This window comes from Cyprinodon tularosa, unplaced genomic scaffold (genome assembly GCF_016077235.1).
Source record: "Cyprinodon tularosa strain WSP-4 unplaced genomic scaffold, ASM1607723v1 ctg67, whole genome shotgun sequence".
Lineage (NCBI taxonomy): Eukaryota > Metazoa > Chordata > Actinopteri > Cyprinodontiformes > Cyprinodontidae > Cyprinodon > Cyprinodon tularosa.
Window position 1 is genome coordinate 1,753,709 of NW_024039418.1, and position 15,241 is coordinate 1,768,949.

Here is a 15,241-nt window from a genome sequence, read left to right on the forward strand (position 1 = left end):
CATCGGCTAGGGTTTTGTTTTTATTTATTTTTTTATTTGCTAATAAATGGTGTATGAACCACATTCCCTCTGTCTCTGTCGCTTGTTAAACAAACTTCATTGTTTACTTAAACGTTACTTTTTTATTACAGGAGTAAAAACACAACATTTAAAACATAAAGTGACGTCATTGAGCTGTTAAAGAGTTAATTAAGCTCACCTGGGTTTCTTCACGAGACAGAAATTGCATCAGATGTACAATATTTTCAACATAGGAAAAAAATAATATGAAAAGCAGAAAAGATAAAGAAAGACATGTTTTTATATAAAAGTGGTTACTGTCACACAAGCTTTTAATTCATACCCAAAGTTAGATTGAAATGTTTTTGTTTTTGTGGTTAATATGTCTAATTTATACGGAAGAGGATTAGGGCCACTGAAAAAAAAAAAAAGTTAACTGATTTTTAAATTTTATTCCAGTTTAACATGGGGAAAAAAGTCAGAATTCTGACCTTTTTCTCAGAATTCTGACTTTAATCTCAGAATTCTGACTTTTTTCTCAGAATTCTGACTTTTTTCTCTGAATTCTGACTTTTTTCTCTGAATTCTGACTTTTTTCTCTGAATTGTGACTTTAATCTCTGAATTGTGACTTTAATCTCTGAATTCTGACTTTAATCTCTGAATTCTGACTTTAATCTCTGAATTCTGACCTTTTTCTCTGAATTCTGACTTTAATCTCAGAATTCTGACAGGTAACAAACATGTTAGCATCAAGCCATAGGCATGTCTGTTTTACAGACTAGCTCTCTTGTTTTAATGACCTTCTGCTCCTCCATTAATGAGGCAACCCCTCGGGCACGTAAAAAGTTGCCTAATTCAGTCATTTTCCACCAATGTGTCACTGGCCCTCTTAAACAACTCCCATCTTTGTCAGTGAAGCTGAGTGCTCCACATCTCTTCCTTCATGGTGCCCATCTACATTAAGATCCACAATTCTGAGAAAAAAGTCAGAATTCTGACTTTTTTCCCATGTTAAATTAAAATAAAATTTTAAAATCTTTTAAGTTTTTTTTTTTTCAGTGGCCCTAATCCTCTTCCGTAAATTTAATATGGTTCTTTTCTTTCATTTTTTTTCCCAGAGTCTGAACTGGTGATTTTCTTGGCTGACTCCACATCTCCTTACTTCAAACCCAAAGTTAACATCTCCAAGGATGTTTTCCCAAAGTAAATATTCTAAAATAATGTATTTATATTTTTAGCAGGTGGTTTTTGAGAGCTAAGTGTGACTAAGTAATGCATTTAATTTTGTTTCTGCTGTATAATAACTTTTTATTTTTATTTGGTACATTTCCCTTTCAGCCATTGTTTCATTAAACTTGTTTCATTTTCCAGGAATGCTGTTATAACCGGCGTAGTTCCTGGAGATTACGACGGAGACTCTCAGATGGATGTCCTTCTAACCACTCAAATCAATCCTACAGAAACATCTGTTTTTGTCTTCTGGGGAAACAATCACACATTAGGTACAGAACAAAAGTCAATTATATCTAAGTTTTTTTTTTTCATTAATTTAGTAAATTCTGATGTTTGTCTCATTTTCAATATACTAGATGTACAGAAGCATGGAGTTATTTTTGCCTTATTTCTGCTTTGTGTATCTGACCAGCAGAAAAAAGAAATCCAACCCAAATGTCATTTTTTAAATTAGTATTTCAGTCTTTAAAGGTATAGTGTAGGATTTTTGTGAATTTTTTAAAAGACCTGCCCTCTCCACTTAAAAAAAAAATGCACATACACAACCCTGTACCCACTACCGAGAGGGAACACCTATTACAGGCGTGCGAGAGCGTGCACGAGCCCATTTCTCCTCTCTTTAAAAGTTGCTGTTCTCATAGTTCATTACAAGCTTACTGTGTCCGAACGTCCGCCCTAACCCCTAAATCCCTCCATCACTGTATTGAGTGGAGACTATATAGTGGATTTTATAGTGAACTCAGTTAGCTGAACGTTCAGACAAATGATCACTGCTTTTTGCTCCCCGTTGGTCATATAACTCCTCCTCCGCTGCACGGTGCCTGCGCCATCTCTGTTGTTATTCGCCACTGTCGGGTTGCGACCAGTGTTGTATAGTAACGAAGTAAAAATACTTCACTACTGTACTTAAGTATATTTTGGAGTACTTTATACTTTCCAAGAGTTTACATTTTTTTGAGAACTTTTACTTCACTACATTTACAAACTTAATTGCATACTTTTACTCCGATACATTTTCAATGTTTGGTTTAGTTACTAAGTAAAAAGAAAAAGAAAAAAAAAACAGCGAGAGCGAGAGAAACACAAGTGTTTTGACCCCACCTACTGACTACAAAGTGGGGTCTTGCCTGGGCTCGTTCATCAACACCAACAGGATACGCCTGTTTCGCAAAGCCAGTCTAAATTTATCCTACACTTGGTTGTTTATATTATTTTAAGTGAATTTTACCTTCAAAGTTTACCAAAATGTTAAAAATATCATTCAAACTGCACTACTTTTTACTTATACTTTTCACTACATTGCTTGAGTACATCTATTTTTACAGTAATTCTTATACTTAAGTACAAGCCATTTCAGATACTTTAAGACTTTATACATTTCAGTCAGTGACTTGGACTTTTACCAAAGTCATATTTTGGAGAGGTACTTATACTTTTAATTGACTCTGAGAGTTCAACACTTTATACAACACTGGTTGCGACAGCCTATGGCAACAGTGGGCTGCTTTGACTGCAAATCCCATAATGCTTTGCGAGGGGAGCTCTCCGCACAAAGCATTCTGGGATATGTCTGCCTCTTCTGAGGCCTTTTTTTTCTTCTCATACACTTTGTAGATACTTTTTGTCTTACGACCCTCGGCTATTTTCGAAAAACCGCGGTGAGAAAAGTGAGCTTCAATGACTGTCTGAAACCGTAGCTCACCACAGATACACGCCTGAAAGTGAGCATGCACAGAAAAAGATAGCTAACGGGACGAGCACGGGGGACGACGTTACATCACCAGAATGATTGACAGTTACGAGAACCACTTATTTAGATGATCCACCAGGAAATAAAAGATTGTTCTCTATAGAAAAAATATTAGTTATTAATTTTCAATAATTTTTCCACTTTTTTGGTGTCTTGATTCTTTTTCTTCCTTCCAGGTTACAAAGCTCTGCTGAAAACCAGGGCCCTCATATATGAAATGTGCATAAAGACAATAAAATGCGCAGTACAATATTCTAAACACAACTCATCATGACAACTTTTTAAATTTCAAAATAGCAAAGTGTGTTGGCCTAGTGGTTAGAGCAGTGCGCTTGTGATCTTAGAAGGTTGCAAGTACCTGGTTTGATCCCCACAGCCTCCACCCTGGGTCCCTGAACAAGACCCTTAACCCCACACTGCTCCCTGGGCGCAACAAAATGGCAGCCCACTGCTCCAACAGGGGATGGGATAAAAGCAGAGAACGAATTTCTCCATTGTGGGACAATAAAGCTATTTACATTATAAAACTCCAATACTTACTATAATGCAGTGGAATATGAATCCATTCCTTTTTATTTAACACAAGTAGCTGTGACCTTGATGCTTTGTTCAAGAATTTGAGCTTTTATAAGTTAAATCTTAATGATTAAACAAAATCACATTTATTCCACCTTGATAAATAATGGAAACAATTTCTTTAAATATTCCTTATTTTTGGTCTGTTAATGTGCATGGGTCTGTGTGCTGAGGAGCATATTTTATCCCCCTCATTGTGTCCTTTGATTCTAACTAATACAAACTAAACCAAAAGAAAAGGAGGCAGATCAGCAGACTATTTCCACACAAGTCAGGTTTGATGATTCACCAGGAAGACAAGCTGTGGGTAATAATGCATGTCTACAATCTACTGCTCAACTGTGAAAAGAAAGCAGCCTTGGCATATGAGAACATGGGAAGAAGTTAGTGTTCAAAGATGATACTGACCTGTATGCTGATGAAGATTCTCAGTCATCCAGGTCATAGTCATTCCGTAAAAGTTTAAAAAACAATCCAGTGGACTTGGTTTCCAAGATTTGAAGACGTTTCGCCTCCACCTCTCCAGGAAGCTTTCTCAATTCAAATGTCTGGATCCGTAGGAAACTCACTGCGGATCCAGACGTTTGAATAGAGAAAGCTTCCTGGAGAGGTGGCGAAACGTCTCCAAATCTTGGAAACCAAGTCCACTGGATTGTTTTTTAAACTTTTACGGAAAGATACTGACCTGTTGGACATGATGATAGGAGGATTATCAGCTGGTTTAGATGGACCAGCCTCACAGTGAAGAAGCGAGCATCAACAGTGCTGGTTTAACTTCTCACTGCGGAGTATTTGGAGCTGATTGACAGCTCCAGTATTTAACAGTCGTCCCTGAGCCGTTCCACTACCATAAACTGCAATTGAATTCACAGAATAGCATTTTGAGGTGAGAATGCATTTCTCAAAAAGTAATCTGAGCTCAGACTCATACAGCTATAAGGACACCTTCTGTAAATTAATATGCTTATTCGAATAAAATGCATTTAATTCACTTATTTAATGCAAAAATGTGTCAGAGTGGACTCTGTGCATGACGGCTCGCTTCTCTTTGTTTTTTTTGTTTTTTTTTTGGGGACATCCAGAATTGTTTAAAACAATTAACCTTAATGTAGCTTGTCTGGTGACATGTTTATATGCACTGGAAAAACGATCTAGAAATAAGTAAAAAATTCCTTAAATTAAGTGTATTTACCCTTAATTTGAGTAGGTTAATGAGATAGTTTGCCAATGGAATGAGTATTTTTACTCTTAAAATAATATAAGTAGATAATATGCATTTGAAATAAGACAATGCAATTGTGTTTTCTTATTTTAATGGTAAATTGTCTTGTTTCATTTGCAAAATGTCTCTCTTACCTCGTTAATCCAAGAACAATTGCACTTATTTTAAGAAAAAATGACTTATCTAGATTTAGATTTTTTCCAGTGTGAATCTTACATTACAATAATGAGCTCAGCAAATGTAAAACAATGTTAAATACTGACTGAATATTTTATTTTCCTAATTATTACAAATAATGACTCTTAATATTGCTGATGTCGCTCACTAAATTGTTGGTTGGCTGTGACAGCAATCGCTGAGTGTCTCTGTTAGTGATTACTTGACAGCGCTGTTGCCATGGTTATTTAGATACATGGTGGGGGCTTTAGACTGATTTCATATATATTTAGAGTTAGGGGTTCTGGTCTAAGCTGCATACTCTTTTCCACATGAAACCCTAGTTATGAAAAAAAAATATATATAAAAACAGCTATTATCTTTGTGAAGGACCAAACTTAAAGCTGCAGTCTGTAACATTGAGAAGAGAGCAGACTTCGACTGAAAATTTGAAGAAAAACAGGTTTCACGTCACTCCCCCACCCTCTCTGCTTCACTCATGCCCCACCTCCAAGCTCCACCCCTCTCACAGCATCTGCGCGGCTACCGCATGCGACCACAAGCGTCCAAGCAGCGTACGCGGCATGGAGTGTGAACCGGTAAGAGCGATAACACTCACCTCCAAGCAGCGAGATATAAGATGCTGATTATACCGAAGTTTGCAGTGTAAGCAGTTGTCGGCAGGGGCAGTAAGGGCAGTTTCTCTTTCGCTGGTGGCTGTCGCTCCGCCATGACTTCCACGCGCGTCCTCCTGAGGGCCGGATTTATCAAGATCCAATTTTGCGTGCAGTAATTTGCGCTCGCAAACTGGAATTTTGCGCGAGGGGCTGGACCATGGTTTGCGGGTGATTTAACAAGAGCGATTGCGTAACTGGTGGCAGGTGCAAAACTGTTGGAGACGCCCTATTTAAATGATGGTTTTGCGCGTTTTGTGGTTTGCGGCAAAGTAGTTTGTAGTTTCTACAAACTAGTGCATTAAGAAATTTAAATCTTACAGTGATATAAAGAAAAAACTTTGGCAACCTTTATTCCCTAAGGTGGTATGTGGCTGAATTTCTACTTCGCTGCAGTAAAAAAAACAAACAAACAAACAAAAAAAAAAAACAGGTGTTTTGTATTGGCCTGTAGAAAAATGCACATACCAAATGGCTCACAAGAAGTGACTGTGGATGAGATTACGCATCCCCGCAGCATTGGCATGTTGCTCCACAGGCGCAGGTGGAGAACCCCGACCCCGTCGGACAGCACTTCGGACAGTACTTCTGAAAAACGAGATTGGGAGATCCCAGCTCTCGCTGCAACCGTACGCTGGAATGACCCAGATGCAAAAAAGTGCAATGTTGCAAGGAGTTTAGTGATATCTGGTATTGCGTGGGTCCTCCATGTGGCTGGCTCCAAATCCATTCGGAGTTCCCCCAACAGCTCCAAAATGGCAATGCTGGATAAACGATATGTTTTGATGATCGTTTCCTCGTTCTTTCCAAAAATATTCACGCGGAGTGAAAAAATGCGTTCTCTGCGTCTCCTTGCTTCATTTCGATGTCTCCTTCTTGCAACAATAACCGCTGCCATGTGTGCGCAATTACGCATACAGTCAGATACCGTTAGCAAACTTGCTTTCAGGTTTGATAAATCACTTTGCGAGTGCTAAATTAATATATTTACATGTTCTCCTCCTACAAGACGCACTTTTGCGTGTAAACGCCCCATATTGCATATTCATTGCAGAAAAAGTACTAAATGGATAAGAGGCGCTATTTAGCACGTTTTAAAGACCAAATCCTTTTAGCACGCTGTTGATAGATCAGTTTGTACATTTTTTAGCGTGCGCAGTGAAATAGCTCACGTTTTTATACACGCAAACATTTGATAGATCCAGCCCTGACTGCGGTAGCCGGGCGCTGCGGCAGGTTAAGCGGTGAGGGGGGGGGGGGAGCTGTGATTGACACTCCATCAGACGCTCCTCTGGCTGTGATTGGTTGTTTTGACTCGTCCGGAATTATTCTTTCCAGATTGAAATACAGGCAGTATGCGGGACCAATTGAAGCAGTTTTTTTCACAGGTTACATATCACATGTACTGCTGTCTGGGTATAGGGACAGTTTTAGCCAATATGACAAAAAAGTGATTTTAAAAACTTACAGACTTCAGCTTTAAATAAGGACAAAAGGTGTTAAAAAATTGAAAAAGTGTTTTCATTTAATTGTGTCAAAAATAGTTAAAAAAAAAGGCTCAAAACAATACAAAATAACTTAAATACAAAATAACATGAATCTGGGCCCAACTTAACTGAGGTCAACTGAGGATCCAACTCGAACAAAAAAAAAAACTGACCTGCCAACAAAGAACTAAAGGCTGCTTAAAAGGGGATGGAGTAACCCAAGTCTACCACATGAGGGAGGCACAACATAACAAAAGAACCAATAAATACAAAATTAACCATTCTATGGAACAAATAAAGCAAAACTAACTTTTACTTAGAAGAAACAATAAGTGAGAATTTAAGTGACAAACTAATTGGAAACAAATTAAAACAAGTCTCCCCCGTCAGTCTTTCAAAAATGGTACGCTCCAGGTTTCCTCCTCCAGCTGGTTTGCATCAGCAGCACCTCAAACAAAAGAACAAGTGGAAATAAACCATTCAGACAGACATTAACTAAAGTGTGCATCCATTAGAAAATACCTGTCTAAAAGAAATAACCAACTTAAACATAACTTTTAATATAATATAAAGCAAGAAAAAAAAATCATCCACCACAATTTTCATTTAAAAATTATTTCAATGTAATGATCTTGCTTAATTCAAAACTGCTTTATATTGGCATTCAAAAAACAGGAGAGGAATAGATAAGAAAAAAGTGACTGTTATTTTATTTAGATTTGACCGTTCTACACTGGAAAATATCGAAATAAGAAAAAGTCTTATTTCAAGTGCATATTATCCAATTATCTCATTTTAAGTGTAAAAATACTCATTCCATTGGCAAACTACCTCGTTTACCGACTCAAATACACTTAATTTAAGAAATATTTACTTATTTTTAGATTGTTTTTCAAAAGAATAACATATTTTCATTGTGTTCGACCCTTCGGCTGACATTCTTTGCTGCATTTCTGTAGACCTTTGTAATCCAGAACATGTTTTCTATGTTGTTGTTTGCAGACACTGCTGGCTTCCTGGCCATGAATATTACCATGAAAGATCAGCCTCTCGTTATGGAGTAAGTATTAATGTATTAAAAAGGAAAAGGAATAATGTTGCAGAAAAAAATTAATCAGTATGAATGTACCTTATGGCTTTTCTCTTTCTGTTTTTCTTTTCTCCTGCAAAGTTTCAACGGGGACATGATTCCGGATGTTTTTGGGGTGACTAACCCACCCAAAACTGAAATCTGTTACCTCAGCGACAGGTGAAGTACTCAATTTTAAAGAAAAAACAAAACAGATTTACTAAATTAAGCTCTACAGCTGCCGGTCACTAATTTATTAAGTTAATATAGAAATATGTTTTATTTCCTCTGTAGGATTCAAAAGTGTCACGACGCTCTTACATCATCAGTCACAATGCGAACGCCTCACTCTAATGCCTTCATTGACCTCAACAACGACTTCACTGCTGGTGAGTTATTGACAATTTATCATGTTTCTAATTAGAAAAAGATGAGAAATGTATTTGTTTTGACAGCTGAAACCCACTGCTCCATGTGTGAGTTATGGAAGATGGGTAAATGGTATTGCTAACGTAAAAAACTGCGTTTCTCCACTCGTGATTGCAGTCCTGGACAGCACGGTCCAATTTAAAAATCAACAAATGTAAAAGTATCTCAGTCTGTGTCCGTACTCTTAAAACAGAAATCCGCTCACACAGCTGCAACCAGAGCATTTCAGTAACCGAGACTGACAGCTCCAAAATTACACCAAGATTGACTACAGGCAGAAAGCTTGATCAGTCTGCCCCTCTGAGTGTCGTTCACTACTAGATCGATGATGACGGCTCTCGTTGCCACCGAGATTAGTGCAGTTAAATTGCTGTGGTGTTCTTTAGGGGAATTTTGAAATCAATCTTTGGTCAACTTATCCACTGATTAAATAAAACTGAAAATATAGATATATGCTTTTTCTGATCGTCTATTTTTAGGAGACATGTCTGACATGGCTGTTGTGATAAACCCAACACCCACAAGCTGCCTGGAAACAGACGACTTGAGATAATAATAATAAGTAGCAGTTTGTTGCATTTAAGTATTGTGTTGCTGGTGATCGTAGATTCATAGAAGATGGAAAACTTTATCACTTCATTTAAATTAGGGGTGTAAATAATAATCGTTTTGTATCGATGCCGACAATCAGATGAATCAACACGTCCGCAAGAGATTCGAATCATGTTTTTTTTTTTTTCCTCCGCTCTATTTTTATCCATTTGCTCCTGGGCGTAATTCTCCCTCCCGTTCTGCGGTGGCGCTAAACCTATTTTGCCCTCCTACCTCGCTTCCTGGTTACACTCTTACAGCAGTGTGTTGCAGTGAGCTTTACACTGACATTTTTGATTTATGCTCAATATTGAAGCGTGGTCTGTGCTACACGATGTGGGTCTAGATACCGCCGAGGTGGCGAGGAAGTGGGGGCGAGTTTAGTCCGACGACGGAGGGACATGAGGGCCAAAAAGAGCGGAGATCCAGGTGGAAAAAGGGTCCCAGCGTTCTTGCTGCACTGTTTGCGGTCAGCTACAGTTTGGGAGAGGGGCAGCGGAGCGTCTCTCTAGGGGGCGGGATGTCTGGAGCCGAGGTATTTCATTGCACCGATTTTGTAGCCTCGTGAGACCATCCTGATCTCGCGAGCTTTCAAGGTTTCACTCGCTAATCAGTCTGGAGACTCTCCGTTAAAGAAAATTTGGAGCCGTTCACCAAACGAACGTCCAATCAGCGTTGGCTTTGAGGCGGGTTGAGGTGTGACGCAACGAGAAGCGCGACAGTTCAGTCTAAAGAACATGGCGGCTTCAGCCGATGAAACTAGCGTTAGCGTGGCTATCGAGCGAGTTTTATCGGAATTACAGAGTATTTCTTCACTGACAGAAGAGCAAAACACTGCTCTGGAGGCTTTTCTCAGAGGAAAAGATGTTTTTGCTCTTCTCCCGACTGGTTTCGGCAAGAGTAGCCTGGCTTGTTGTTGTGTTTTCGTCGTCGCTCTGTTAGTACGTCATATGCTTCGTTGATCTGATTGGTTTATTTGGCCCGTCTATCACCAACATAGGCCAATCAGCTAACCAGTATTTTCGCCCCTTCCCAAAATTACTTCAACGGAAGGTTTCCAGATGGATATGCGGAGCAAATCCATCTGGCGGAGTCAGGTTATTGATTTTGTGCAGTTACTTTTTGATGCAAAGCCTTTCAGAATCTATAACGCAGGGGTATTATTATTTTTCAGTGAATGAGGTTTTAATAGGAATAGGTGGACTGCAACTTTTCTACTTCTGATATTTGCTGTTGTTTCTCAAATTATTACAGCTTTCATTGATTTATTTCAAATTTGAAACATTGTCTAGCCTGTAAGTCATAAAAAAAAAAAAAAAAAAAAAAATTAACCAATTAATCAAATCGTATCGTGGTGTATTCTTGAGTATCGAAAATAATCGAATCATTGGGTCAGGAAATCGATACTGAATCGAATCGCCATGATGGATGTGATTTACACCCCTAGTAATGAGGATTTGAGTTGAGTTGAGAGGATTGACAGTCCTAGAGAAAGCTTTCAGTTGGAAGGTCCTCTGTGCTGGATGGCATGTATGATCACCAGGCTTTTAGCTAGCAATACGTACGGGCATACATTTTACACCCTTTGCTAAAAATATTAGAAAATGTACGCCCTCTTTTAGGGATGTAAGGCTTTAGTACGCCCTAATTTTCCCTGGAATATAGTTGAATATTTTTGTAGGAACAAGCTCACTGCGATGTGTGGAAGCAGCTAAGCTTGAAAGTTTGAAAAGTTTATGAAAACTTATTGAATGCGGGATACCTATAGGATTATTTTTGGAGGGTTTTTTTTTTACTTTTGGACAACACTGTCCGCGGAATGGGGGAAAAGTAACAGCAAACATAAATGGGGGGGTGGGGTGCGATCTGTACTGAATCTGTAGCAAATATCAAATAGATTCCATGATTTTTTTATGGTTCTTCAAGACAATTGGAGTCTTTATTTCCAAAAGATAAATAAACGGATGTTGTTTAAAGATAACAGTGAGCTTATTTTGCCCTTTAGACATTTAAAATTGTTAAGATCTTTTTGTACATTTGTTTGTTGAAAGGTACAGTGGAGGATATTTGCAAATTTTTGAAAAGACCTGCCCTTTCAACTTAAAAAAAAAAATGCACATGCACAACCCTGTACCCGCTCCCGAGAGAGAGAACGACTATTAAAGAGAGCGTGCACGACACCATTTCTCCTCGTGCACGCTCTGTTTAAAAGTTGCTGTTTGCATCGCTCAGACAAGCTTACTTGTCAGACTCACCAGCGGTAAGTGAAAATGGGGACGAGCACGTAGGACGGCCTTATGTAAACATCTCACCAGAGTCATTGACAGTTCGGAGGACCAATTATTTAGTTGATCCACCTGGAAAAAGGAAATTATCCACTATACCTTTAACTCATAAATAAATGTCTTTTAAAACTTTATCTTTGTTCTAAAACATGTTAAAATAAACAAGACAGCAATGGATCCTTCAGTTTTTTTATAAATTGTATTAATTTGGATGTTTATCCCCTTGTTTTGACTGAGCACCTGGTGCCTTTGTCCAACGTATAGATATGAGGATTTGTTTATGAACTGTCCACTTTAAACTTAAGAAATGATAGAATGGGAATTTATTATTTTGAAAACATTCGGTTTAAAGTTTAGTTTCTGCTGTGATCTTGCTTTAGTCCCATAACAAACTGTGTGTGATGTTGTGTGTCAGGGATGGCTCTCATTTTAATCTATCTGTGCACGGTCTGTTCTTGAGAAACATTGACTTGGACCCATGTAGGAAAACACCATCAAACGAGCTGGGGTCAATTTCGTAAAGTGCATTTAGTTCTTACTTTGTATTTGACAAATGGAAGCATAAGTAATCTGAATATTAGCTTGAGGAATATATAAAAAAAAAAACAATTCTACATGAGTTTTACTCTAGCTGTTTGTGGGGGTTGGTATTGCAGATTTTATAGAAAAAAACAAGAAGTGGGGAGGAATTGATGAGCGATAACACTCAGCTGGAAAAAAAAGGATGGTTTGAAAGACTGGAAGATAAAAGGGTTGGGAGGGGGATGAGGAAGGCGGTGGGTGAGCCTTCAGAAAGGCTCAGTTCAACGTCTGCGGAGGCCACCTGCTCCTCTAAGCTGTACCGGCTGGAGCATCACAGCCATACTCAAGCAGAGCGAGAGTCTATAAGATGGACAGATTGGTTCTTAAAGGCTTGTTTTGTTCCTCCATGGCATCATGAGCTTGTTTACAATAAGGCTGCAAAAATAGTATCGTAAATATGCTTTATTATGACGCTGGAAAACTCATAATGTGATTTTATCTTTAAGTATTCACAACAGAGGAGGCATTTAAGTGCAAGTTTAGTTATTGCGCAAAAGCACAAAGTGACGATTAAACTTTTAATTACGAGAGCAAATGTGTGTTTAGCAGAGAGTTAAATCAACGAAAATGTTTATTTAATCAGACAGAAGATAAAGAGGGTAAATTAAGAAATATTTACTGATTCAGTATATGAACCATGTAGTACATACCGCACTGAGCTGTTCACAGATATTCCAACATCTGACAGTGATTGTAGGTAGTTGGAAAGGTACGGCTCTTTAGTTTGCAAGGATACTAGTCATGAGTAAGGGTGGGTAAAAAAATCGATTTAATCGATTTTGAATCGATTCCTTTATATTTTTGCAAAATCGATGTCTAGGGAAAGAGATTGATTAGTTTTATAGTGACGCGTATGACAGCTGCAAATATAGCCAATAGGATGATTGAAGACATTAAAGGAATAGTACACCCAAAACATGATTAGCCTTCATTTTCTACACACCCCCATGCTGAACAACACTCTGGAGTACTTTTTTGATATCTCAAATGCATCTGGAGATCTGGGAGGCTTCTTGCTGTCTGCTGACATTCAAATAATGGAGGTCCATGGCGCCCGAGACAGAAAGGTCCACAAAAGTCCACAAAAACGTGTCAATATTCCTCCATACTGCTCGTCCAATGTAATCCAAGTGTCCTGAGTGGGTAGCATCCAGAATTTACTCGAAACGAAGTCATTTAGAATGTTTTTAGAGCATAAACAGTAGTGTATAGGATTTCCTAATAGCGCCCCCATGCGCGATCACGATTCTACGGAAGCCGGCAGACCAAACCGGAAGAAAGTGCGCATTCAGCGTCTGCTCTGCCGATAATGCAAGCGTAGAAGAAGAAATGTGCTGTTTACCTGTGCAAAGAAAGAAACAACGAAAGAAAAATGTCTGAGGACTTCAGTGTTGAGGAAGAGCAGGAGTTCTTTGCCGAGCTGAATGCGCTGGTTTGGTCTGCCGGCTTCCGTAGCTTCGTGAACGCGCATGGGGGCGCTATTAGGAAATCCTATACACTACTGTTTAGGCTCTAAAACGTTCTAAATGACTTCGTTTCGAGTAAATTCTGGATGCAACCCACTCAGGACACTTGGATTACATTGGACGAGCAGTATGGAGGAATATTGACACGTTTTTGTGGACTTTTGTGGACCTTTCTGTCTCGGGCGCCATAGACCTCCATTATTTGAATGTCAGCAGACAGCAAGAAGCCTCCCAGATCTCCAGATGCATTTGAGATATCAAAAAAGTACTCCAGAGTTTTGTTCAGCATGGGGGTGAGTAGAAAATGAAGGCTAATCATGTTTTGGGTGTACTATTCCTTTAACAAATGGGGGCTGACCAGCAAACACCCTGTAGTTACAGACAACGCTGCAAATATAGTTTGTGCAGCGAAGATAATGCAGCTCATTAATGTCTGCTGTGTCCCCGATGTGTCACGTCTGCTTGCTCAAGTGAGGCTTCATTTATATATATATATATATATATATATATATATATATATATATATATATATATATATATATATATGTGTATATATATGTATGTATTAGGGATGGGACAATTTATGAAAACCGTCCGAACCGTTCGGTTCGACTGTCTCGGTTCGGTTCGCGTGTGTTGCGTTCGGTTCATGCGCTGCTCCTTTTTCTCATAGGCGAAGCGATTACACTCCAGAGCAGAAGGTGGCGGTACTGCGACCAAAGCCAACCACCAGTAGTAAACAAGAAGAAGAGTGGGAAAGAACAGGTGTTGGAAGACGCGCCAGCAGCACTTTATAGGTCTGCTGTATGGGACCGCTTTGCATTTAGAGTGACCTACGATGACGGCGGAAAGAAAGCTGTGGATAAAAGTGCAACAGTGTGCAAGCATTGTGCAACACGTTTTGTTTATGCTAACAGCAACATGACCAACATGTCAGGCTAACCCCGAAATCCCTCATACTCCGTCAGCAACCTCCGCTGCGCTCCAGACCAGCTGCTCAAAGCAAAGCCCACAGCCTCCACTGTGGCTCCCGTCCGCTCCGCTCTGAGTTCCTTGGAGATCGTAGAGGGCATGTGCCAGATGATTAAATTCAAAGCAGCAAAACATGCGGAAATGATCCAGGGTTTCCGCGGATCATTAAAAATTATTGCAATTCATTTTTTTGGGGGGGGGTTTTTTCATTAATTTCATAAATTTTTATGGGATTTCGGTGTAACAATGAACATATACCGAACTGAACCGAACCGAAAACCGTGACCACGAAACCGTGAATCGAACCGAACCGTGGATTTTGTGAACCTTTCCACCCCTAGTATGTATGTATGTATGTATGTATGTATGTATGTATGTATGTATGTATGTATGTATGTATGTATGTATGTATGTATGTATGTATGTATGTATGTATGTATGTATGTATGTATGTATGTATGTATGTATGTATGTGTATATATATATATATATATATATATATATATATATATATATATATATATATATATATATATATATACATGTGTATATATATATATATACATGTGTATATATGTCATTAATTTTTTTGTTGCATCTAAATATAAAGAGGCAGATGATATTTTGTGTAGTAAAGCCATTAGGATGTTGTGACCCTAAGTAGTTTACATATCTGTTTTATGATTTGAATCTGTGTGTTTGGAGAGGGAGAGGAGAAAATCCCTCATCTCAATGCAGCACACACAG

At 38.7% G+C, this 15,241-nt stretch overlaps 1 protein-coding gene across 1 annotated transcript in view; it reads left to right on the forward strand.

Annotated features, from left to right (window-relative positions):
• The window catches only part of itfg1 (integrin alpha FG-GAP repeat containing 1), a 282,738-nt gene that overhangs the window by 263 nt on the left and 267,234 nt on the right, over positions 1 to 15,241 (forward strand). Inside the window, exons 2-6 of the mRNA XM_038267323.1 lie at positions 1,121 to 1,205; positions 1,374 to 1,504; positions 8,103 to 8,160; positions 8,272 to 8,349; positions 8,464 to 8,558. Coding sequence (XP_038123251.1) covers positions 1,121 to 1,205; positions 1,374 to 1,504; positions 8,103 to 8,160; positions 8,272 to 8,349; positions 8,464 to 8,558 — 447 coding nt within the window. The remainder of the gene's footprint in view (positions 1 to 1,120; positions 1,206 to 1,373; positions 1,505 to 8,102; positions 8,161 to 8,271; positions 8,350 to 8,463; positions 8,559 to 15,241) is intronic.